Here is a 21,280-nt window from a genome sequence, read left to right as displayed (position 1 = left end):
TGTGTGTGCGTAGATGTGTGTGTGGCTCGCATCTAGCGACGGCTGTGACGCAATCGGAGATTGGTACGCGTGCGTAAAGTGCTCCTTCCGGTGGCCTGGGGCCGATCCATAAATGGTGGTGTAGCGGAGTGCGACAGTTGCTGTGACGCACATATCGCCAACATATTTGCCAACCAAAGGGTCTTTAACCGGTGTATTCTCAACAGCGCTGTTGCTGTCCGCTTTTCGATATTGCAATAATTGCTTTAGCAAGCAACGGGGACCTTTGCAGGAACTCGCTGCAATATGGCAGGCAGAGCAACTGAGGGAAATAAGTGTCATTTAAAAACAGAAGTAGTGTTGCACCGCACCGGCAGATTTGATTGCTATAACAGTTTGTAAATTTTACATCAATTTACAGTTCTAAGCCATACGCCCCGGAGGAGGCAACCTATCTACTGCTTATCCCTTCCAATGCTGAAAGCACCCTGATTGCGGCCATCCAGCCATCTCTCGTCATTCAAATGACGACTTAAACGTCCCTGTACACCGGACTAGGACACCAGCTAGGGAAAGGCCTGTCGGCGTATATGTACACCCTCGCCAACCTTGATGTCTGATCGCCAGCACTGTGCTGAGCCCGGTCATAGCCGACATAGCATAAACCGACAGAACCCTGCCCAGCGCATCATTAAAATCCACTTGCAATTCTTTGCAGGCTGCCAACACGTCATACCAGCATCATGTCCACAGTACTACATGTTGTCGGGTCCCCATGTGGGTTCGCTGCACCAGCGCCAGCGAGGGGCGCAGTGGCGGGTAAAACGGCGATCAGTGTATAGAAAACAATTATTCCCACACGATGAGCACAAACGCACTGGCTGTCATCGTCCTTGCCGTCGTCATTATTGTTGTCTGTCGCGGTCCCCCCTAATCTTTTACCCTGAGAAGCGATGGTTAGCACCAGCGGCCTCAATCGGCCTGTGCTTCAGCACGTTGCAACTTGCAACCACTCATCGAAGCACGCGGCCCTGCTTCCCATCCAACCCGTGTCCCAGTTCCCTACTCGAAGGCTAGCATATTCCCGCAAATTCGGATTTGGGTTTCTTCCGGTCCTGTTTCTCCGGAACGCGACAATTACCACCAAGCAACGTCTCATTCCCACGCTCTGGCTGTATCTACTCCATAAACCCCCTCTACACCCAAGGTGACCTTTCCTCCTCCTTGCCCCCCAAAAAGAGACCTTGCGATGATGTCCTTCCGGTCTTTCCGGTCCTTCTGGTTCCCATTCTGGTTTCCCCCCGGCATATCCGCGCACACGCTCAACGTACGCACACCAAACGCACGTCGTCGCTGCTCTACTTCCCAGGGGCGCCCAATCAGCGCAGAACACAGGACAAAAAAATCTTGGGTCATATGTCTCAACAAAAAACCGTCCTATCCACCTACCTCACTACCCTCCCGTGAAAGGTCAGGGTCCGTCTGTACGGCAACCCCTTGCAAGAGAAACGAAACATTCGAGGATCATGTCCAGGTCGCACCTTCTCGGCCAGATATCCTACAGGTCGAGCACTAGCTGACCTCTCCAACTAAGATTGATCTCCATGGAGAACTAGCCACCACAGCGAACATCGTTGGACAGGTTCCTTCGTCACTCGGCGTCACCGCCACCGTCCGCCACAGCGGCGGCCTTTGCTGCCTTTGGCCTCTTCCTGGCCTCTGCCGCTTCCCGGGCACCCTCCCGACGCTCCCGCTTCGTTCCCTTGTACTTGGACAGCCCCAGCGTGTCCATGTTCTGCTTGGGCATGTAGATGCGACCCACCTTGCCGTCCAGAGCGTCCGAGGACACGTTCTTCTCCTGCAGGACAGGGATAAGAAGCGGCAGCGGCGACGACGTTTTACGACACGGGTTTAAGAAGGAAGCAGCGCTGCGGCCACAGCGCCGAAGACCTGCGAAGGTAGACGGGCGGAAAAGGTACCCCTTCCGGGCCCTGAGCTGCCGCTCTGCCCCTTGCTCCAGCTGCCACCTCATCCTGTCTGGTGCCTCTAGACACACCCACCCACCTTTCCCTTTCCCGGCCCTGCCCGCTTTCCCTTTGTACCTTCTTCTTCCCTAACTTGGGCTGCTTCATGGCGTCCTGCTGGAGGTCGCTGGGTGGCAAGCGGTAGCGACGCACGCTAAAGGCGACGCGCGGACCCATCTCTGTCAACGCGACCTTAGGGATTCGGGTGCCGCTCTTCTTGAAGCGGATAGAGTACTGTCGGAGCTGTAGCCGCGTGTCGCCCTCAGCAACTGCAAAGGCGGGAGGAGGAGAGGCGGGACGTAGGGCGGAGCGGCGGCCGTTGAACAGGACCAAGACAGGCAACATGCACAGGAGTGGAAAAGGTGTTGCGGGTTGCAGAAGGATGAGGTGGGAAGTGAGCGGCATCTGAGGAGGGCCCGGGGATCCGGAGCGCCGAGCATAGGGATGTGAACTGTTTTCCCCCTTTGCAAGATCTTATCTCATCTTGCCATCCTGCAGATCCGCAAAACCGCTGTACTGGTGTGGTGCGGTCGACCTACCCGCCATGAGCACCCGATCAATGCCCGCCAAGTTGATCTTGTCCACAGGCTCCCCGCGGAACATATCCAGCAGCAGCGACTTGGCCAGGGCCAGGGCAGGGACGCTCTCGAACTTCTCGCCCACGAAAATGACGCAGGGCTGGGGGTGGAGGCGAGATCGGGGTCCGTAATCGGGGCCGGAACGGCGTTGCGGAGTCCTGGCGGCGTGCGGATCGGCGTACCTTGTTTCCTAGCTGGGCGCCGGTGCCGGCGGCGCCGAAATCTCGAATGGCTTTGAACTCCTCCACACCAAGCTCTAGTGCATCATAAAGATGAAAGTCAAACAGCCGTCCGATTACGACGTTATGTGGCCGCTTCTTCGAATGGCTTCCCAAGACGAACAGCGGGCAGTTATTGCGACTGCAATAAAACTCCAGACTGGTTTCGCCGCCAGGCTCGAACGGCCGAATATTTTCATTCTTTCGCGTAAACTTTTGTGCTTCTAGCTGCAAGGCGCGGAAGTGGAAAGCTCCGTTAGACTCCGCTGTCGGCCATGCGAACTAAGGAACTTGTGACCTACCCGCTTTAATTGGTAAAGATCCGTAAGCACATCCTTGACGATTTGGCTGGTTTGATTTCCATAAAGGAAAAGTGCTCGCTTCGCGTCTTCAATCTGCAAGGCGTCAATGTGGCGGCGGGCTGTGATTATCTAATTCCCCGATATTAGTTCCAAACGTCCATCTACGGTGATGATAGGCAACGTGCAAAAAGGAACAGCCAAAGGCTCCATGTATGGAAGTGCAGCATGCTTAGGCGCTCAGATATGTCAGCATATTGCGTTCAGCGGGCTTAGGCCCTCGCACAAGAGGTGTCAGAAAGTTTGGCTGCGTTCATCATAGCGCCGAAGTGATGCAAGTGATGCAAAGGTGCAAGCTGTTCAACGACACCCAAAACCGCGCTCACCGCCTTCGGTGCCCGGCTTTCTAAGAACCGCTTTCCCCTCCGCGTCTTTGCCTTCACAAGCTTTGTTTGCCCAGGTACAAGTGGTGTTGCATCTTCCGTCTGCATTTCTCCTTCTGTTCAACCTGGGCCGTAGCCCACTTTCTTTTAAAATACAAACCTGCACCACCAGATAGAGTAGATAAAAGATGTCTCTACGTTTGGAGTGAGAAGATTATGCCAGGGCGGCGCATATGTATTCGCAAGATGGGAGGCCCGCATGTTCAGAGGGCCGTACAGGTAGTTTGGCCTGTTTCACATCGCTGGAATAACCCGACAAAACGTGTGCCTAGATGCGAGCATAACATCTGTCCATATGCATTTTTGCAAATCGTTTGAGCCACCTTACCCATTATGTCGGTCCCGATGAGACGGGTCACCTCGCTGCGAAAATCTACTATCAACTTAACCGCGTATCCATCACCTGTAGTACCTCTCGTTCCAGCCTTCTACACTTCATTTACAGCGCCAGGCTCGGCCGGTGCTATCCCAATCGGCACCACCCGCTCGCGCTGCTTGCAGACAGCACCGCTCTCCGCAGCACCCCAGGAGACCCAAACCGTTTCCCCCGAAACTACAATGGCCGATACAGCCTTAGAGCTGGAGGCGCAACGCGTTAGGAAGCTGGAGGCGGAGGCCATAGCCATGCATGAGCTGGCACAGCGGCTTAATAAAGAGGGCCGCTTCGAAGGTAAGCACCCTGTGAAAGGATGCGGGTGGAATACGCCGAGAGAGCCCGGCGAGCGCATGCCCGGCAGCCGAGGCGCGACCAGGGGCAAGGCGTAATCGGTGGGATGTAGAGATCCGACCGATTAATGGAATTGGGGATCAGCCACACTTCTTTCTTGCGTACCTTCGTTCTCGCGTCTGAGTTTCGGCAGAACCCGGTCGTCCGGTTAAAGATTTTCACATAGTAATGCTGTAATGTGCTCCCCAAAACCCTTCACGTACTCCCGTCCTGTCCCTGGCACCTATGGAACATACCCACCATCACGCGACCGTCCTCCTATCTTGTTCGCTCCTACAGAGGCCCAGGCTGCCTACGCGTCCATGCACCGTTTGGAGGACGAAGCTTCCGAGCTAGCGGCCCGAGTGGGCTGCGTGGCGTGCGTACTTGGGGAACCCAGCCAGGACCAGGACCAGGTGAGGACCAGGACCTGGTGCAGTGTGAGGCTGGTTGGGGTCTGTAAGGGGTCAGTGACTCCTGCGACAACCTCTCCCTGCGGCCGCCGCACGCATATTTGTGCTGCGCATCACTCAGCCACCTAAGTCCTCCGAGGAAAGAGGTCAAGGAGAGAGGACGTGTAGCTCATGCAAAAGTGCATTACCTGGTCGTCGACGCAAAAAACGCGGCGCGCTTTGGCAACTGGCTTTGGGGTTGCCGGGTCAGTAGTAACTAGAAAGGGAAAACACATGCAAACGGCATGTGGGGTTATATGATGTTCTAGTCACCTTCAACACGGAAGCATTTGCTCTTTCGTCTACAAGGTTCTTTGCTGCCGGCCCAAGACGAACAACAGTTTTTCGGTTTCAGCTCCAGTTCCAAATGCAGTTCTCGTTCATGTTCGTTCATTCCTGTCGGAGCAGGGATCTGGGTCCTTCAACATCGTCCAGGCTTTAACTGGCCGGGCACAATTTGCTACCCCGCTGACCAGCGGCCTAAGGGTCTGGACCCTGGATCGCTTGCCATAAGGCCCCAACAGAAGCCCGTCAAATAGCCCCCATCCTGCTTTTGTTAATTTCGAGAGCCTTCCTCATCCATTTCCTATGTTCTTCGCCTTCCTGCATCTCCCTTGCCCTTCTTCAGCCGTCCTTGTGCACTCTGGATCCTGCAGTACTGGTGCCGTATGAGCAGTTGATTGCAGTCCCGCCCTGGCGTTCGCTCTCATCCCCTGGCTCCGAAGCCCTGGAGGCGCGCGCTCTCGGCTGTGTGGTGGGATCAGCCCTGGCGGACGCGGCAGCCATGGGAGTGCACTGGGTGTACGACATGACGGTATTGGACGATCTTGAGCAGGATCGGCGGCAACAGCAGGTAAGTCGTACGATGCGAGTGGCCAAGGACTGGGATGCGCGGAGCGGGGCTACGATGGCCTGTGGATCTCGGGAAAATGCGGGTAACTGTTGCTGACCCGCGCTAAACCGCGGCCACGACACACCCACACCAACACCTCTGCTCTTGCGCCCACTCTTTACACCGGGCTGGCACCCTTTCCATACCCCCGTGCCGCAGCTAACGGCCACGGCCATCACCTTGGATGTCTCTCAGTCCGTCTCGCCCCCGTCATCATCCTCCGCCATTTCAGCCTCCTGCCTTCCGAGCCACCCCTTCACGTTTGGACTGGAATTTATGGATCCGCCCAGAAGCCCCTTTTATTCGTACACCTCCGGCCGTAACTCGCCGTACGGAGAGCAGACGCTAGTGCTGCTGCGCAGCCTGGCGGAGTCAGCCGGCGGAGGCGGCAGTGAAGACGGCAGCCCTCGCGGCAGTGCCGTCGCTGGCCCCGTGGGTTTGCACTGCGGCCAGTACGCGGCGCTGTTCGCTCAGACCTTTGGTCCAGGGAGTGGTTTTGATGGTTACCGGGACGTATCGACCAAGGTACATAGCGGCCTTGGGGGCCGGGCGCACGAGCACGTGTTGGGGTCTCGTGCGGTGTTTCTTTGCAAACGTGTCTTTGAGTGCATTTTCTGCAGCTGTTATAACTGCTGGGCCATGCGTACACTGCAGGCGAGTACCCTCGTTGTGGCATCCTCGTCAGGAGCACGTTCTGCCGGTCCTGCCCTCGCATCGTGTATGCCATCCGCCTGCTGCTACTGTTGGTTCGGCTGCTCTGGCCTCTGAGCTTCCATTCCCTTGGCAGCTATGACTCGTAATCTGATGAATCTGTTGGGCAATCCGATGCAGGGCTTTTTGCGCAATTACAGCCGCGGCCTCCCACCTCCGTTGTCGGGCGCTAACGATGCCCAAGCGAATTGCGTGGCCAGGCTCGCCCCGCTGGTAGCGGCATTTGCGGCCGGCCCCACCGCCGCCTCTTCCTCTCCTTCCTCCTACCCATGCGATGACGCCACCGAGGGCAATGCTGCGGCCGGTAACACTGAATACGGCACTGCCGGCTCCGGAGCTGCTGTCGCTGACGTGGACGGCGGTACGGCCGACCCGCTCCTCCGATGCGTGGAGTTGGCCACCCGTGTAACTCAAAACACGGTGAGGGCGCAGGTCCGGTCTGCAGGGCAGTGCTAGCTTGTGCGGATGGATGCCAGAAATTGGAGGTGACGGGTGTTGGGATAGATCCGTATCCCAACACGGATGGCGGCGGAGCCGTAACCCGGGGAATTTGGAGGGCTTGTGGTAAGCAGCAGCGCTATTTGGATAGCATGTAGATGCCCCCTATGTAATATGTACTTACATACAAGATACAAGTTGTGTGGATGTACATGCGATGCCTCTATCTCTTGAAAGTTGGGTGACAAAATAGCAGTTAACACAAGTGCTGCAAAGATGCATCATTTACGACGAAATGTACCGGAACAGGACGCGGCAGTGGCGTGGGCAACTGCGGGTGCGGCGGTGCTAGAGCAGTTGTTGCTGGGCTCGACAGCGGAGGCAGCTGTGCGGCATGTCATTCATGACTTAAGATCTCCCCAAGGTACGGCATTGGGCGAGGAACGTGGAGGGGCCCCGGGGATTTTTGCATTTATGTTTGCACAGCAGCAGCTGTGCGTCGGCGTTGGGCACACTCCCACTCGTCCCTGGCAGCTAGCATACCGATTGGTCTTGCAACATTCGGATGCGAGGGAAGCACTCAGGAGGCTGTGCGGTCTGCAGTGTTGTATTGCATCATACGGTATTGGTGGTGTGCCCACTGCCGCGAAGTCTGCATGTGGCTTAGCCGCGGCGTGGCTTGTGGCCGTGGCTTGTATGATATCCAGTCGGAGTTGGTTCGTCAACAGATGATTCGGTCGGCGGGTGTTCTGAGCAGAACCAATGAGGATCCGCTGCATGCTTTGCCGACGCTGTCCCCTGGCAGCCGCAGAACCCCTCCGTACGGCCTCCCCCCTACTCTCCCGACCAAACTCCTCTACTCCACAGGCCGCCTGGCGCCGTTCGTGTGGGGAATGGGTTCGGAGATTGCGGGGCACCTCGCTCGCGCCCTGGAGCTGCGGACAGAGCCCGTACCTGTGGCAGTGGCGGCGTTAGGACGCAACTGCCATATGCCGAACGCGCTTCAGACACCGCTGCACGTGGTCCTGCACGTGGAGGAATTGTTCCGGAGGCGGAGCACTGCCGCAGTCGCAGCCACCAGCAGCAACGTTGATGCAACCGCCGCTGTGGTTGGTTTTACAGATGATCGCGGCGTCATTACGAGACCATGTCCTGCTGATGCAACTCGCCTTTCCAGTGGTAGAAGGGATTCCGGGAGAGGGGGCGTCGACGCACGTGTTGCGGCCCTACCGGCGGAGGCGTACATGTGGGGTGTGCGGCTAGCTGTGCGTGAGGGAGGCTGCTGCGCGAGCAGGGCTGCATACGCGGGGGCGTGTTTAGGGGCGATGGTGGCAGGTTTGGGTCCGGAGGGAGCAGTGTCACTGGGCCTGCCGGAGGATTGGCTGGGGCTTTACATAGCATCGCAGCAAGTGCGGACATGGGGGGAGACCTTGGTTAAGGCACGGAGCCAGGTGGGGAAGTGAATAATGGTACACAAACAGGGAGGTAAGGCAGGCACGTATCCATTTGTAGCTGATTGAACACGTCACCAGCCGTTCGAGGGTGTGGTTCAGGCTCTACATGAGCGGCAAATGTTGCATCAGTATCAATGACGGCATGAGAGGTTAACAAGCTGAGTTCTTACAAAATAGGAATAAGTAAAGAAGCACTCATTTATTCTATGTCACGTGTCAGGTTCGGTGCACGAACGTACGAGTCTTTATGGCACCTTATCGGCCGTCCATTCCAACGAAACTGCTAGCATGCATACGTTCTTACTAACCCAAACACACAGCATAGAGAAACCAGTTTCTTGAGCTGATGTGTTACTGAACACATCGCAAACACTGCGCCCACCGACTACGGGCACAACCCTATACGGAAATCATCTGGTCTTCCACAAATCCAGGCAGCATTTCACCCTTGCCTGACCTGAAGACGCGGAAAACAGACGCCCAGTGCTGCAACCTTAGCCGTTGCCCCAAGACAAAACACAGCCAGTGAAAACCACGACGGCGAAAGGCACATACAACCCGAACGCTCTCCTGTATTATCTAGCTGCCAAGATGGAAACGCGGTAAATGAAAAGCAGGAAAGACGTCCTGTGACAGTCATGGTTCGTCTCGTGGAACTGTCCAGAGCCGCGCATGCCACAGACCACAGTCCTTGACGACTTCTATGATGCACTTTGGCGACACGGATGTGACCGCAGCAGCCCTGCGTTGCACTGAGTTCAATCCGACCCTCCCAATTGTGTTATCTACCTTCCCTCGTACGTTGGTCGTGCTGGCAGGGTTACATACCATCTCTGGACAACGAACATGCAGCACAGGAGCCACATGGATGGACCTAGCCAGACCACTCTAAGAGGCAAAACAAGTTGCCTTAAGCCGCCGCCGACCACGTCATCTAGCTTACGATGACGAAATGGCGCAGGACCCCAAACCTGTCAACAATTTGTATGGCGACCGCCATGAGGTTACGCCGCGTGCCTCCCATGCCAATCTGTCTGACCCAATCGCAGCCTTATTTATTTAAACCCGCCATGACTCAGAATAAGCGAGAGACACGCACACCTTCACAGACACAGATAGACGCGCACACCTTCTTAAGTACCAGTACTTCAGGGGCTCACCAGTGCCCATACGCCGGGCTGACGACTTGCTGCCACGCTATGTCCCCACTGCTTGATAGACTGCTCGGTCCGACTAGTGCTCCTTGCAGTTCCCGTTCCGGTCTTCGCCTCAGGGCAATCAGCGACCACCGCAGAACCTGGCATGCCATCTTCCTGCTCAATCTTAAGCTAAGGCTTTCAAAACATTTCCCTCGCCATCAAGGCTGACTAATAACGTGCCCGCTGCCAATTGGGAACCCCGCTTTGTGGCCACGTCACTTCCCCGCTGCGTAACCAATTGGCGCTCAAGAAATGTCCCTGCATCGGCCATGACAGCTGACAGGGGACAGTGCATATGCCCACATAAGCAAACATAGAACCATACATTGCGCTAAAATGAGCAGCCGCACAGCAGCTCACGCACAGCCTTATCGACCCGGGGTTCTCGCAAGAGCCATGCCGAAATTAAGCAGAAATTCCCGTCACTGCTATGCCATAACCATTGGCCCGTTCGCTACACCCTGCTCCGTTATAACGTAAAGACAGTGTTTTAGCAACTGCACTGCCGCTGCTCAGTCGGTGCCACCATCCCGCCGGAGCCTAACCCGGCATCAGGTCCTCAGGTTTGAGTCCGCCGAATTTAGAAGCGCATGTAATGCCCGAGTAGAAAAGCGATGATGGCCGCAAGCAAGATGATTGCAAGTGGCACCTGCGGCTTGGGTGCCGCGGCCGCCTGTTGTGGGGCTGCAGCGCCAGTCTTCAGCGCAGCGCCTTGCAGTTGGAAGCTGTCAAGCTGTCGCCGAAGCTCATCGCGTTCACGCTGCAGCCTTTCAACCTGTCCTTTGAGCTGCTGATTCTCTACTGTTGCAGCATGCAGGTTGTCCAGGGCGTTGCGAACCCGTGGGTCAACGGCGGGCTCAGCTGCAGCGGTTGGGGCCAGCGGCAATACTGGTGCGGCAGGGGGTACAGCTGCACTGCGCACGGCGGTAGCTTCGTCGTCGGCCTCATTCGCCTCCGGGACGGGTGACGGTGGGGCTGCCGGTCCCTCGATGGTGACCCGCAGCCGATACTCCTTGAGGTCTTTGCGTACATCCTTGTTAAACGTGTCTTTTTCAATCTGCTCCGATTCTCCCAGCACGGTGGTTTGAACCATGAACTTATCTTTGCAATTGGCGAACTCGGCCGCGTACTCTTTCTGGGCCTGCGGTCAGCACGCCTCCTCTTTTATCCTTTGCATAAGCTCGTTCCATGTATCTACCTCATGCCATGAACCAAGGCAAATCCGACGCCCCCGAACCGCCATACAGGAACCCCCGTCTACAGTCCTCGTGCCACGAGGCAAGACAGTCAAGAAGGGGCAGGCGCCGGAACGGCCGCTTAATACATCCTTGTGAAATAACAGGACGAAAGGTTGAGTGCATACCTGCATAATGACTTGGATGCTCACGTTGGAGCCAGATTCCACCACTCCCGAGCTGGGCCGCACGACATACTTCTTTGGCGCGGTAGTCTTGATCTTAAATGCAACCCGCTGGCTACTTGGATTGTTAATATTGATGGTTGCTAGAAGCTGCTTGTTGAGTTGAAAGCGGAAGCGCAAGTCGCTGGGACTAACCTCCACATCTGGGCCCGCCATGCTGGAATATAGCTTTTGCTTTGTAACTCTAGCTGCTAATGGAGAGCTGCTAAAATTCGATATGAGGCGACGCTGCTGACACGAAGATCAGTCAAAGCTAACCCAACGCTTTTAAGACGTATCGGTATAAAGTACTAGACCATACTGGTAATGCGAGCTGTGCAGGCCTATGAAGCAAAGCATGCGCTTGGTGCAAGTACAGCATTCTGGGCATATTTGACAGCGGCATTCTTGTACGTCATATCACCATGGGAGTATGGGCATGAAACATACGGTTTTACAACACAAATGAATACATGGTGATGTAAATACTATTTGACAGAGCGTTGCCATTGATCACCTTGTCCCGCCATTTTCATCCCGCTATCCGACACCCTGCTGCCCGAATATGGGTCCTCTTTGGCAACGGTTTCCCGCAGCATTTTACCATAATATGTGGCCTAACGCAATTTCATGTTAAGCGATCCAGACAACGTTTTTTACACCTAGGGCTAATGCATTGCACTTGATGACAACCCAAAGCCACAAAGGATTTGCGTACAGCAAAATGTATCTACTGACAAGAAATTGTTGTATGGCCGGATTGGGGGGCGTTGGTGGTTTGGCGAACTGCAGCAAACACTTCTGAACACCGTCGGAGCGGTTCCTAAGGCGGCCTGTCGTTGCACCGAAGGTATTATGCATCGTAACATGCGTGGCAATAGCGCTAAGAACGGTGGCCAGGCACATACGTCCTGTTACCGCTTTTTGCTGTTCTGCCGTAGTCTGTTGTCTAGTCCTGGCGCGGATGGCGGGTCTAAAAGCCTTACCAGTTGGATCAGCAACGAAGGTTTGTTGAGGCCTGACAATGTTCGGTGCATTGCTGAAAGACGGTTCAGGGTCTAACGCAACCACTGCGAGTAGCTACCACAGCTCACAGCCGAAACCATTGCGGTACACACACCCGCACATATACATATCGCCGCACGGGGCAGCCACACCCGCCGGCAAATAGTATGATCCCCGCTGCACGCTGCCTGCGATCAACAATCTACAAGTCAGAGGTATATGTGACATAGTTACTTGCGGATAAACCATTTGTTAATACCCTCCGGGCAATACAAAGCTGGAGAACAAAGAAGTAAACCTTGTGAAGGGCCGCACTCGGTACGGCAGAGGAGCGACCACACACAAGGACGGAGGCCATCCATACCACCAACGCCACGACCCGCCCTGCCTCAAAAGTGCTGTAGCGCCATTACACCGGCCATGCATCAGATGCTGTAATGCATTGGTCTCACAACAAACGAGTGTGTCCACCCGCGGGACCAAGACTAGATAGTGACATCCCTATCGTGATTGCATATAGCCAGAATAAAATTTTCATAAAGCATAGAATGAAAGCAAAATTCTTTTCAACAAACTTGACCAAGCAGCGTATCAATTTCCTCAACTTCCTCCCGGCTTGCAAGCCTTCCAAAGAACCAACGCAGGTACCGGCATGTAAAGGGGGGGTGGAGCAGCCGCCTCTACCCAGCCCACGAGGCAGATACCACGACCAACCCTACTCCACGACCAACAGATGCCAACCGAAGGAACAAGCGCCGTACCAGCAAGTACCCAGGCCTTGACGACTCGTGTAGCTCTGTATAGCTCTGTTAGGCCCTGTAAGCATGTGACCATGGCGTTTGCTGCTCCTAAGGACAGTACGCGGGGCTCCTTGTGATCTGGCAGATGGTTAGCCCCGTGAACCCTAAGTGCGCATAAGGTTGACTGAAATAGTGCCCCAAGTTGCTCGGTGGGCTCCAGGAGCTGCACTGTATGGGTAGGTGTCGCCCTACGCATTACACCTCATGCTTGGCCTGGTGGTGTGGTAGTTGGGATGTGTACAGAATCACAGTACACCTCTCTAGTACAGTAGAGCTTAAGGCGTATATTCAGCCAAATTTCCACATTTGTATTGTATTTCATAACCTTATTAGATTTCAAGTACAGATTTGTCGAGGAATCCTGCTTTTTCCGAGAATGTGTACCTGTGTACGTCCCCTCGTGCACAGGTGGTATTGTTAGGAGAGAGAGCGCCTGCAAATGTTCCATGCTGCAGTACTATGGTACTGCAATTTGAAGGTCAAAAAATCATCGACCCGCCATCTTGAGGATATCCTCTCTGCACCCGCGATGTGGTGGCAACACCACAACCAGTGCCGCCGCTATGAACAAGCAGGGCAATATCCGTATACACGATTTAAGGGGACACTGTTCAACCTTGCCTGCTCAGACAACCCGCAAGCTGTAGACCAAGAGGTGGAATGCCTTGGCCACAGCCACATCCGGACACCCTGCAGCTGCACTTTGCAGGAGCACACACAATCTGTACTGCTCTCGGTCAGGACGCCATACTCCATATGCACAGCAGCCAGAGGCGGGCATGAGGAGGCGGGCATGGGCCCGCCTCCCACTTCCTTGCCCCCCTCTGAACACAGCCACCAGTCATCTCCCCACCCAGTTTGAACTCTTACTCCCGGACATCAGTCTTACAGCATAGGCTACACCCTCCCAACAAAACACTTTCTCTTCTCACGAGCTCAAGTCACCACAAGCATTTTCGTCTCCAACAGAGGAAGTAGCTCTCCAGCTGTCAGGCCCCCTGGACAGGTCACCTTCCCCTCTTCCTTCAACGTCGCCTAAGCCCCACCCCCACTCCTGCCGCCCACATTCCTTCCCAATCAACAAGTATCCGTCTATCTCCGATATCTGCTTCAATCGTCCGTGGTTTCGTCTTATCCCCCACCCAACAGCACTTCTGCCAGTCGTCCTCTCCATCACACTCTATGCCTACTACCCTTCCCCTTCCTTGCCCCCCGCAACGGACATCACGCCTCATCCCCCTTCTCCCAGTCCTCCTGCCGCCAGCGACGCCGCCAGCAGCGGCTCCAGCGCCCCCGCCAGCTGTGTGAGCTCCGCCAGCACCCCCAACTCCTCTGCCAGGCGGTCCCTCAGCGCCCCCAGCAGCCGATCCACCGCAGGGGCCACTCCCACCACCTCCGCATACGTGTCCAGCAGCCGATGACCCACATTGGACAACAACCGAGTATACCTGGGAGGAGGCAGATGGAAAATATGAACGACATGTGTATGGGGTTATGGAGTTATGGACATGGAAAAGAATTCCTGTTATGTATGGAGTTATGGAGTTATGGACATGGAAAAGAATTCCTGTGAAGCAGTGCAAGTCATGCCGGAAGCTTCATGACTCAGCCAGGTTCAAACGGATCAGGCCCAGACACGGGTGCTGGGAAGGAAAGGGTCTGGGCAAGAGAAAGGAAGGAAGAGGGTGGGGAGTGGCTTGGAAATGCATCAACGGGTCAGCTACATGCTCTTATAGGCCGGAATCCCCGTCGTGCCAGAGGCTGCAGGAGGCGGGTTGCAGGGGTTAGTTAAAAAACAGCCATGGGAACTGGTATCAGGGGCCGCCAGGGTGCAGAGGCGGGTAAGGATGAGGACAGGACAGGCAGGAGCGTAGTCCACGCACAAGCTCCAAAAACATCATCCACACACAAGGCATAAGAACACACCCGTATACATACAACCCTAAGCTGTTCCCTTCCAACACGCTCTTCACTTCACATGCACGTTACTCTCGGTATTGCCTTCTGACTCTGACTTGTGCTCAAGGCCTCCGTCCAACACGTATACATACCGCTTATCTACATATCGCACGACCAAGATATAAAGATAACATAAAAACAGGAAAGCTCTCCTCATATCTTCTCTTCGTGACTCAGTTGTTACTAAGGAAACAAGCAGCAACCTCCCGCACCTGGGCTCCGCCATGTACTTGACCAGGTGTCGCAGTACGGGTCGCAGTCCCTCCGCATCCCGGCCTCCAAGGGCTGCCCCCAGTCCCCCTCGAGCAGCGAGCTCCTCGAGCAACGAGGCAACCACCTCGGGCTGTCGCGTGGATAGGGCGGAGTCCAGGGCGTCACGGTACCTGAAGGAAAGGGCGCCGTACAAAACAAGATTCAAACGATATGCAACCAACTTGCCAACAAATCCCAACTGCCGGTGTCCAAACAACTTAGGTAGGCCTGCTTGGGTGTACATGGGTGAGATGGCGGAAGGAAAGACGCGTGAGGCGATGGACGGCAGCTGGGAACAAGAGAAGGAAGCACCGACTCAGGAAACACACAACCGCGTTTGGCCGGGTGGGGTCCAGGAGCGCAGGAGGGCAATGAAGGCAGATGGTTGAGGAAACCGCCACGTGGACGGCAATGGAACCCGGACGTGGCCGAGTAGTTAGGCCACAATGATTATGGGCATGGTTGGAACCAAGACACACACACTCCAGAAAGTTCGGATCTTCAAAAACCGGGTGGGGGGATAGGAGGGCTACAAGGGGAAGTAGGTGTGTAAGGCTGGAGTAAGGGGAGGCCGGCAGACTTAAGACCCCTTAAGAAACCCTCCCCTCACAGAGGACTCCTCCCGCCTCCGACGAATCCCGCCAGCAGCACCCGTACATCACCTGAACTGCCGTAGCATCTTGTCGTACGGCTGCAGCCTTGCCTGCCGCTGCTTTCGTACCCTGAAGTCTGTTGCTGCTGCCCGGCTATTTTGCCCGCGGATGAAGTAGCGGTAGTTGGCGGCAGTAAGTCTTGGCCGGTACCTACAAAATGGTGGACGGTTGAGGCGTGTGGTGTATGTCGTGTGTTGTGAAACAAACTAGGTCGCCTACACAAAGGCAGGGGCATAGCAAGGGCCGCAGAACAAGGGGTAGATAGACACCAAAGGTTGGAAAAACAGGTTGAAAACTCTGCATTACATCATAACGGACATACATACATATTAAGGGTTTGGCACCACTGGTAAGGCGCGACCATTGCCCCCGGGAGATCCCGGGATCGATACCCGTTAGGGTCAAAAATCCTTCCGATGGTGGAAGGCATTGCGCCCCTAGTTGATGGACGGTGGTGACCTGGGATAAAGTTAACCTGCGAGCCGACCAGGAATGGAGTTGCGCCGCTGTCGACCCGGCAGATTCCGTTGGATGCTGGTGGTGGGTGCGGAACCTGAGCGATCCACTGAGAAGTTGACTAGGGTGACTGGATGAGGGTGCCCCGAAATACCGGGGAAGGCAGGGTTTCGCAGGGTAGCTGCCACGGGCGAAGATACACCCCCCTGTTTCACACATCATACATACACACTGTCATGCCACGTACTTCGGCTGGGTTGGTTGCCGTTCTTGTGCCACCGGCGCTGCCGTCCTGGGTCTTGCGTGCCTCCTGACTGACAAGGTGCCATCCGCGAGCCCCACTGCCAGCAGGCGGCAGTCGGGAGACAAACCCATGCTGAGCACCGGGGCGGGGTACTTGGTCGCGTGGGTCACCCGGAAAGAGTCCAACTCAAAGATCTGCCGATGGAAGGGGTTGAGGACAATGGGTTGAGGAGGACGGAAGGCTCAGGGGAGGACGTGGGGGGGGGGAAAGACGAACCACAAACGAGTGAAGCTGCTGCCAGGGCAAGAGTGTACGTGGGGGGGGGGGGAGGGCGTGAGGTGGAAGAAGGCGATTGGAAGAGGACGGAAAGGGGGCGAGAGTTAGGGAGGCGGGAAGGCGGGCCGGGAGGGACGTTACGGGGTTTGGCCTTCGAGTGGGAGGTTGGGCAGGGGGGTCTCGGGTGACGCAAAGGTGTGTCCCACTTTCGCTTTTGCAGCAGCGACACCGCGCATCCTAGCCCTCCGCCCGTATCCCCGATAACTCCGACATTATTTGCTTGACCTCTCCTTCGGCCCTAATTTTCCATTCCCCGGCCGAGCCAACATCTCCCCTTCATTCCCCCCTTCCCACCACGCCTTGCTTCTGGCACGACTTGTGCGTTACTTCCATCCTGGCGCCGACACACCAAAACGCGCGACTGACCAGTCCACCATCCACTTTCATTTTCCTTGCCCCGTCTTCCCGTGCCCGCCCGCCACCGCCTGCGGCCGGGCCGGGCTCCTCCACCACCTCACCTTCACATGACCGTCCAGTGATCCCGCCAACATCCTGGGCGCTGCCGCCGAGTCGGGTCCCGCCAACGGTGACAGTCGCACACACGTGACTGTCTTTTGGAAGTTTTCTAGTCGCTTGATCAGTCGGCCCCCGCCCAGCAGGTCCCACACACACAGATAGTTGCCACCCGCAGTGACAGCGAGAGAACCTGTTTGCCCGCAGGGGGGGAAAGGGAGGGGAGATTGGTGGAACGGGGAATTGGACGGATGTGAATGAGGCTGAGATTTGAATTGAAGGGGAAAAGGAAGAATATGCAAAGGTGAAAAACCGCCGGGTCACGGCGATCTAGTAAAAACGCGGATCGCGCAGCGGCTGCACGCGAGGGAACGGGCTAGTGATGACAAGTGCGCATTGCATTACTTCAACCAAACGAACCTGGCGGTATGCTGGCGGAGGTTCGGAAGGCAAGATGCAACGCCACTCCGTCCCCCCCTCCCCACGCACCCACTTACATACATACTAACACACATGAGCACATACATACATACAAGCATACCCGAGGGAAAGAACGCCACATCCTCCACCGGCGCCCCATGATCCAGTCCCAGTACGGCAGTGTTGCCTGTCCGTATATCCCACAGCTTGACGCAGTGGTCGTACCCTCCCGTGGCCCACATGTCGGGTGATGTGGGGCTGGCTGCTGCTGCCCTCACGTAGTCGCGGTGGCCATCCAACCGAAGGACCTGAGAACCTGAGGTCAGGTCCCACCACCTAGGGAGTGGGAAGAGTGGGAAGGAAGAGCGGGAAGGGTATGGTAGGGAAAGGAAGAGATGGGAGAGGTGGAAATTAAGTTGGTGGGAGGAGCCGCTCGCAGTCCATCAGAATTGCCAAAGTGGTTGTTTATTGCGGTTGGCAGCCAAAGCTCCTACCCCCCCTACCCAAACTCTTAACACACACGCGCAGTGCGCACCTGGCCGTCACGTCATCGCTACCGGACAGTATGTGCAGCTTGTCCGCCCCGAACCTCGCCACCCGCGTGGGTCGCTTGTGCGCTTTGAACTGCCGCAGCACGGACCGGCTGTTGGCGTCGAACACCTGGGGGGGGGGGGGATCCCAGGGGGGGGATCCCAGGGGGGAAGGCCAGGGCGGGGGGGTGAGGAAATCATGTGCAAGGAAATCAGAAGTGAGCTGCCCGCGTCCCAAGCGGGATGGGGAGAAAGTCGAGGAGAGGGGGTCAGGATACCTCAGGGAACAGGGCTCTATGAAAACACGCATCGAAGCTCCTGCAGTACTCTTCATGCGAGTGATTCCCGGCGACGATATTAAACATGTCCCGAATGTCCGTCCGGATCGTCCGAAACATGATCCTCTCCTAGACATGGAAAACAGTCCGTGGAGTGGCGAGTGCAGGGGTTTGCCTAGCCGTCAGGAAAGAAGACCCCGCACGGGTCGGTTCTTCCCAAGGGTGAAGGCAATGGAAATACTTCAGCTGCACAGCGCAGATATGTCCAAAATTCCCCCAGGAAGGTGGGGAAGGCACGTCCCGCTGTGGCGTCTTGTACGACGTGTGGGTTTCGAGGCGGCGTGAGCCCGGCTCTTTTCCCACACCTCTTCCGGCGCCCCCCCCCCCACCACGGACCCCCAGAGGCCTGCCCACCTGCACGATGCCATCCTGGCCCCCCGCCACCACGAGACGACCGTCCGATCTGAAGCAGCCTGAATAGGCAATGTCCTTGAAGCGGCTGATGGTCCGCCCGATCACGGCGGGTGCTAGTCCGTTGTAGAGAATGACCTATTGGGTTGGGAAGGGAGGAGGAGGAGTACGCAGAGGACCGCCGGTGTGGGCGGGACTTTATATTAACTTTTAAAAGTGAAAAAAACAGCAGAAGCCGATGTTCAAAGGGGCAGCTGCTGAAGGGGAGGAGGAAAGGGGGGTTACCAGGAGGAGTCCCAAGCTGGACAGAAGAACAGACACGGAAACATGTGCGGTGGTGGGAGAGTCTTTGGCGGGGTGCGGGATGAATGGGGGAGAGGGGGGCGGGAGGTAGAGGAGCGCGCTGTCTGCTTTCTGGGCGATGGAAGCGGATCCGGTACGGGCAGCTGCAGCCGCAGCTACAGCCCTGGAGACGGCAATTGATGTGCGATTCCCGTGCTCGCAGGCCACAGCCTTCAAGATCTGCTGGGCTTCTGCCCAACCGTTACTACTGCTGCTTCTCCTGCGCGTGCTACTTCATGCGCTGTAACAGCAACTCCTACACCGACTTTTTAAATACCCCCAAGGTTACGCTTCTCCCACCGGATTGCAAGTTCTGAGCTGCCTTTCCTTATACACAATTTCCTTTCCTTATATTTTCCAGTATACACATCAGAACCATTTTTTTGTGTGTGACCCAGATCACGGTATGGGTCCTCCGCCGGTGGGAGAGGAGTGCACCCTCGAGGCCAGGTGCGCATTTCATGTGCACCAAGGAGTGTTCTGACACCAGCGTATCCGGCGCAAGTGGTGATATGCCATAAAGAGTTCCTTCACTTAGCCCCGGCGGGGCAAGGCTCAGCCAGGCAAGCACTTACTCGTGTTGATGCGGTCACGGCTAGGTTGAATGGGTACTGTTGACAAAAGTCGATATGGCTGACTGCGCCAAACTGTGTAAGGAAATTGAAGATCGAGGGGTGACATTTGCAGGCAAGGTAAGGGTATGGGTATGGGTTGGCGACATGGCATTAGCGAGGGGAAGTGACGCATTTGGCACCGGAAGACAAACATCGCTCATGGTGCTGGGCAAGGATGGAACCACCATGCATACCTGTTTCGCAATTATGGGGGATTTAAATCGTCGCCAGTACTTGCCCTCCGCTGTCTCGCGGATGCTCCGTGGTGCATAAGTTCGAATTTGGAGCTTTTGGTACTCTGCCGGCTCATACTCCATTTTAAGATAGCAAGGTTTAAAAGCTTAGCTCTTACGGCGCAACAATAGCGGGCCGACCGCCGCCGACCTAGCGCACTGCAGGCGGCCGGGGCTCTAGCATTGGAAACAAAAATTTATCACAAGAGGAACAGGTCGCAGATTTAAATTAAATTGCGCGGACGCATGTAAATGTCCTTGGAAATGCGTAAGAATCTAAACCCTTTGTCCTTCGAAAAAATACTTGGGGATAGTTAACAAGTAAACCTAAGGGCGAACTTCTGTAAGTGATACCCGTCACCTTTGGTGGAATGAAGACGTTTGTTCGCCATAATCTGTTCGCTTCCTAACCACCTTGGCGGTTGTCGAGCACTGGGAAACCACTACCGGACTGTTATCAGAAACGGTCAGGACCACGCGCTGAAGTGGCGGATCGTATTCGTGATGATGTACTTATTATTCCATATTCACATTATAGAATTCTTGTACATCACATACGACGATTATACAAAGCCACCGCTTTACCGGATTGACTCTCGCGGCTCAGGGCAGGCCCAAAATGACACCGGCTTCGCAAGGAAAGAGATAATACTTTGTTTGCAACCTGTATTCCGTTCCCTTTTGCCTTGAACCTTGCGTAACCTTGTAGGAATCCAGCAAGCGTCAGCGCGGAATCCCTCAATAAGTTGCTCTCCTTGACTTCTTGCTCTCATCCTCCCAGCAGGGACGTACCCATGCTTAGCGTAAAGTTACTATCGCCCGTGCAGTACACCAAGTTTCGGCGTGGCCGTCACAATGGCTGCCGACGACACCATCGCTGCTGCAACAAGACCGCAAGCCTACTTACGTGCCACTCGGCCGCAAGCCACGCAACGATCAACTGGCCGCACCAACCAATCACCGTAAAAAAGGCCATTATGGATCATATCAATGAATCCTAGGTTAATAATGGACCCCGAGGAAAAAATCGCTGGCAGACCGCATTCGACACCGACAGAGCTCAGGCCCAACTTACTGCACCTTATTGCACCTCAACTTATACTCACACGGCATACACTAAAGCCAGCCCAGTGGGGAATGATCCCCACCGCCAACCTTTTCAAAACCACACCGCAAGCACGTGTTCCCAAGCTGGATGCAGGGACAAGATGAACAACTTCCAGTGCCATACTGTCGTACAGCTGCAGAATCCACATCAGCGGGATATGGACTCCTTCCTGGGGCCCCTCTCCAGGTGCCGCCTCTAGGCTCCTGAAGGGCGGCCCAAGCGACCTGCGGCTTCATCCTGATCCCGCCTTCAGTATCGCAGAATGACGTAGAAGGCGTGGATGATCCCTGCTGGCAAGGAGCGGCAAGGAACGCGAACGCAACTAACCATAACCACAACTGTAATCAACCATAACTTACCACAACAGGGCATAATCGCATCCGCATCTGCAGCT

General features: G+C 55.7%; 4 protein-coding genes across 4 annotated transcripts; 1 reads left to right on the top strand and 3 right to left on the bottom strand.

The window, feature by feature from the left end:
* Positions 1 to 369: 369 nt before the first annotated feature.
* On the bottom strand, positions 370 to 3,669 carry VOLCADRAFT_107061 (uncharacterized protein). The gene is made up of 6 exons (XM_002956030.1): positions 3,485 to 3,669; positions 3,102 to 3,194; positions 2,764 to 3,027; positions 2,543 to 2,681; positions 2,082 to 2,272; positions 370 to 1,837 (listed from the first exon to the last, which is right to left on the bottom strand). The coding sequence occupies exons 1-6, from the start codon at positions 3,587 to 3,589 to the stop codon at positions 1,631 to 1,633; spliced, it is 999 nt and encodes a 332-aa protein (XP_002956076.1). The 5' UTR covers positions 3,590 to 3,669; the 3' UTR covers positions 370 to 1,630.
* Positions 3,670 to 4,099: 430 nt separating this feature from the next.
* Positions 4,100 to 8,003, top strand: VOLCADRAFT_97046 (uncharacterized protein; the record flags this gene model as incomplete). Its single annotated transcript, XM_002956085.1, has 8 exons — positions 4,100 to 4,211; positions 4,548 to 4,663; positions 5,328 to 5,552; positions 5,751 to 6,116; positions 6,423 to 6,722; positions 7,050 to 7,164; positions 7,608 to 7,771; positions 7,863 to 8,003. 8 exons carry the CDS (start codon positions 4,100 to 4,102, stop codon positions 8,001 to 8,003), a joined length of 1,539 nt encoding a protein of 512 aa, XP_002956131.1.
* A 1,970-nt stretch (positions 8,004 to 9,973) lies between these two features.
* Positions 9,974 to 11,136, bottom strand: VOLCADRAFT_107060 (uncharacterized protein; the record flags this gene model as incomplete). The annotated part of the gene is made up of 2 exons (XM_002956029.1): positions 10,757 to 11,136; positions 9,974 to 10,534 (listed from the first exon to the last, which is right to left on the bottom strand). Exons 1-2 carry the CDS (start codon positions 10,967 to 10,969, stop codon positions 9,974 to 9,976), a joined length of 774 nt encoding a protein of 257 aa, XP_002956075.1. The 5' UTR covers positions 10,970 to 11,136.
* A 2,692-nt stretch (positions 11,137 to 13,828) lies between these two features.
* Positions 13,829 to 19,862, bottom strand: VOLCADRAFT_66565 (uncharacterized protein; the record flags this gene model as incomplete). The annotated part of the gene is made up of 10 exons (XM_002956028.1): positions 13,829 to 14,045; positions 14,769 to 14,939; positions 15,471 to 15,599; positions 16,165 to 16,355; positions 16,956 to 17,143; positions 17,492 to 17,706; positions 17,906 to 18,030; positions 18,593 to 18,727; positions 19,507 to 19,578; positions 19,740 to 19,862. The coding sequence occupies 10 exons, from the start codon at positions 19,860 to 19,862 to the stop codon at positions 13,829 to 13,831; spliced, it is 1,566 nt and encodes a 521-aa protein (XP_002956074.1).
* Positions 19,863 to 21,280: the final 1,418 nt, after the last annotated feature.

The sequence above is a fragment of the Volvox carteri genome (assembly GCF_000143455.1).
Source record: "Volvox carteri f. nagariensis unplaced genomic scaffold VOLCAscaffold_57, whole genome shotgun sequence".
Taxonomy (NCBI): domain Eukaryota; kingdom Viridiplantae; phylum Chlorophyta; class Chlorophyceae; order Chlamydomonadales; family Volvocaceae; genus Volvox; species Volvox carteri.
Note: the sequence above shows the minus strand (reverse complement) of the source record. Positions and strands in the feature narration are given on the sequence as shown.

Coding starts and splice junctions, on each gene's coding strand:
- VOLCADRAFT_107061 (XM_002956030.1), bottom strand. CDS start 3,589: ATGCAGACGGAAGATGCAACACCACTTGTACCTGGGCAAACAAAGCTT. Junction 3,028..3,101: donor ATCTTTACCAATTAAAGCGG/GTAGGTCACAAG, acceptor CGCGCCTTGCAG/CTAGAAGCACAAAAGTTTAC. Junction 2,273..2,542: donor TGATCGGGTGCTCATGGCGG/GTAGGTCGACCG, acceptor CCGCCTTTGCAG/TTGCTGAGGGCGACACGCGG.